The sequence below is a fragment of the Poecilia reticulata genome, linkage group LG21 (assembly GCF_000633615.1).
Source record: "Poecilia reticulata strain Guanapo linkage group LG21, Guppy_female_1.0+MT, whole genome shotgun sequence".
NCBI classification, from domain to species: Eukaryota; Metazoa; Chordata; class Actinopteri; order Cyprinodontiformes; family Poeciliidae; genus Poecilia; species Poecilia reticulata.
Window position 1 is genome coordinate 542260 of NC_024351.1, and position 3251 is coordinate 545510.

The window sequence follows — 3251 nt, forward strand, 5'->3', positions numbered from 1 at the left end:
CTGTGGTTACTGTGGTTACCGTGGTTACCGTGGTTGCCGTGGTTACTGTGGTTGCCGTGGTTACCGTGGTTACCGTGGTTACTGTGGTTACCGTGGTTACCGTGGTTGCTGTTGTTACTGTGGTTGCCGTGGTTACCTGGGGCCCTGCTGAGCTGAGTGTTTCTCTGCAGGTCTGACCTGTAACAGCACAGTCAGCGTCTCTCTGGCTAAAAGCAGATTCTCCGTTACCTTTGAAGACTTTCCTAAAGTCCTCAGGCCGTCTCTCAGCTTCAGCGGCACCGTAAGGGAACCAGAACCAGAACTTTTCTCCGGCCTTGACGCTCTGTGACCTGCCGCTCGTTCCTCCTCCTGCAGCTGAAAGTGTCGACGTATAACGGCGAGCCGCTGCAGGACCAGAGGAAGCTCCGCGTGTCGGTGAAGCAGCGGCGGAGCCGACAGACGGTGGACCAATGGAGTCTTTTCCCAAAGAACAGTTCTGATTCCTCATGGATGGATTGGGACGAGTCGTCCTCAGAGGACATGGAGCTGCCTGTCCCAGTGGACGGACTGGTCCCTCTGCACATCCAGGTCCAGAGGGACACACAGCGCCTCACTGTGGCGGTAAGAACACTGCAAATCATCATTAAACTCAGGAGATTCACAGAAACGACGCTCAGCCTTCTTTTTTCAGCATTTATTTTTTAATGTTTGAGCTTTGAAAAGATGAAACTTGCTTTAGAAAGGAAGTTACACTGTCAAAACTGAATAGCAACATTTTAGTTTATTTAGAGAGAAAAATGGGTGTTCAGTCATGTCGCCACCATGTCCTTCATACATTCATAAATGTCCCAGTTCCAGGCTGTGTGTTTAGCTTGCTAATGAAATATTTAGCTAGGAGCTAGCAGACTAAAGATATGTAGCTCCTCAGTAAATATTTATTTTCAGAACTAAATGTGACTTTGGGTCAGTCAGCAGAGAGCGTCAGAAAACCTCCGTCCTGCTTTGACAAAACCTTCACTCTGATAAGAATAAGAATTCACTGAGTGAAGAGCCAAAGCTAAAACAAAGCTCTGGTCTGGCCCCGGGAGCCGCCTGGTCTAGTCTAGTTAAGACACATTTCAATAAAATAGACTGCTTGGGGGAGAAATAATAAAAAAGGACAATTAAAGACACCCAGCAGCTCCCAACAAAAACACACAAATAAACCTCCCCTCCACCGGCCTCTCCAGCCTAAACAAAACAGCCTGGGGTCCAGGAACAGCAGGCGGGCTCCCAACCCAACCATAATCCAACCCAACAATAAACCAACCCAACCATAAACCAACCCAACCATAAACCAACCCAACCATAAACCAAACCAACCATAAACCAACCCAAACCAACCCAACAATAAACCAACTCAAACCAACCATAAACCAACCCAACCATAAACCAACCCAAACATAAACCAAACCATCCCAACCCAAACCATCCCAACCATAACCCAACCATAACCCAACCATAAACCAACCCAAACATAAACCAAACCATCCCAACCATAACCATCCCAACCATAACCCAACCATAACCCAACCATAAACCAACCCAAACATAAACCAAACCATCCCAACCATAAACCAACTCAACCATAAACCAACCCAAACCATCCCAACCATAAACCAACCATAAACCAACCAACCATAAACCAACCAACCATAACCCAACCATAAACCAACCATTAACCAACCAACCATAAACCAACCATAAACCAACCATTAACCAACCCAACCATTAACCAAACCAACCATAAACCAACCCAACCATAAACCAACCCAAACATAAACCAAACCATCCCAACCCAAACCATCCCAACCATAACCCAACCATAACCCAACCATAAACCAACCCAAACATAAACCAAACCATCCCAACCATAAACCAACTCAACCATAAACCAACCCAAACCATCCCAACCATAAACCAACCATAAACCAACCAACCATAAACCAACCAACCATAACCCAACCATAAACCAACCATTAACCAACCAACCATAAACCAACCATAAACCAACCATTAACCAACCCAACCATTAACCAAACCAACCATAAACCAACCCAACCATAAACCAACCCAACCATAAACCAACCATAAACCAACCCAACCCAAACCAACACAACCATAAACCATAAACCAGTTTAATCGGTGATCAGAATTGATCCCACATCAGCATCAGACCCTCCTGACAAGTGAAACCAGTTAAATTGTCTCTTCTTGCTTCACTCCCTCGGCTCATCATCCTCCTGAGTGCTGATTTACCCATAAACATATATTTTATTGTGTTAATGGATCCACCTGCCTCCATAACGAACCAGCTGCCTCGTCCATATATGGGCTCACTTCCAGGAAGCAGACGCCTCAAATGCACTAACTCAATATTTATGCTACTGGCTAAATATATCAAAATAACAGCAAAACTGAGCTGCTTCATCATCTCTAGTAGCTTTTTTATCTTTTCTGATGCTGAGATGACGTTGCCATGGTTACAGGTCTTTCCTGTTTCCTTCAGGATTTTCTCATCTGGTTTGATTTTCCCCAGGTTTCTCTGGAGGACTGTGAGAAGACGCTTTCTGTGGACCGGAGCTTCCGCTCCCAGAGCCGCGCCTACCTGCAGGTCCAGAAACCCTCCTCACCTGCACAGGTAACCCTCTTCACACACCCGGTCCATTCAGAGGGACATGTGAACCACAGGCTGCCGACCTTTCACCTCTCTGTCCCTCAGTCGGTCAGAGCTTCAGACTTTAACGACTGAACAGGATTAATGTCCACGTTCACTCATTCACTCAATAACAGCAGCAGCAGAGGTGCATTATGGGAAATTTACAATCCATCCATCTGGTTTTTTCTTCTCCGCCTCCTCCAGGTTGGTTCCCGTCTTCGGTTGAGGGTTGAGAAGAACTTTCAGATTCCTGACGTTCACTACTTGGTGAGCATCTTCTCCTGGAGCCCGGAGCCTTTCCTACCCATGATGCCTTGCTGACGCTGCGTGTCTGCAGGTGAAGTCCAGAGGTCAGGTGGTTTCTGCTGGGAGCAGCTCAGGTGATGTGAGTCTGGTTCCTGAGGCGTCCTGGGCTCCTCTGGCCTCCGTCGTCGTTTACTGTGTCCATCCAGGCGGTGAGGTCATCAATGATGTCATCCATCTGCCCGTCACGCACTTCCTGCAGAACAAGGTCACCCACCTGCTCTGGACGTCCTGACGCAGCGACATGTTTTCCCACCGATCAGTGATCAAT

At 47.2% G+C, this 3251-nt stretch overlaps 1 protein-coding gene across 1 annotated transcript in view; it reads left to right on the plus strand.

Annotated features, from left to right (window-relative positions):
* The window catches only part of cd109 (CD109 molecule), a 13995-nt gene that overhangs the window by 6231 nt on the left and 4513 nt on the right, over window positions 1-3251 (plus strand). Inside the window, exons 10-14 of the mRNA XM_017302094.1 lie at window positions 171-280; window positions 355-600; window positions 2558-2659; window positions 2882-2944; window positions 3015-3213. Of these exons, the coding sequence (XP_017157583.1) occupies window positions 171-280; window positions 355-600; window positions 2558-2659; window positions 2882-2944; window positions 3015-3213 (720 nt within the window). The remainder of the gene's footprint in view (window positions 1-170; window positions 281-354; window positions 601-2557; window positions 2660-2881; window positions 2945-3014; window positions 3214-3251) is intronic.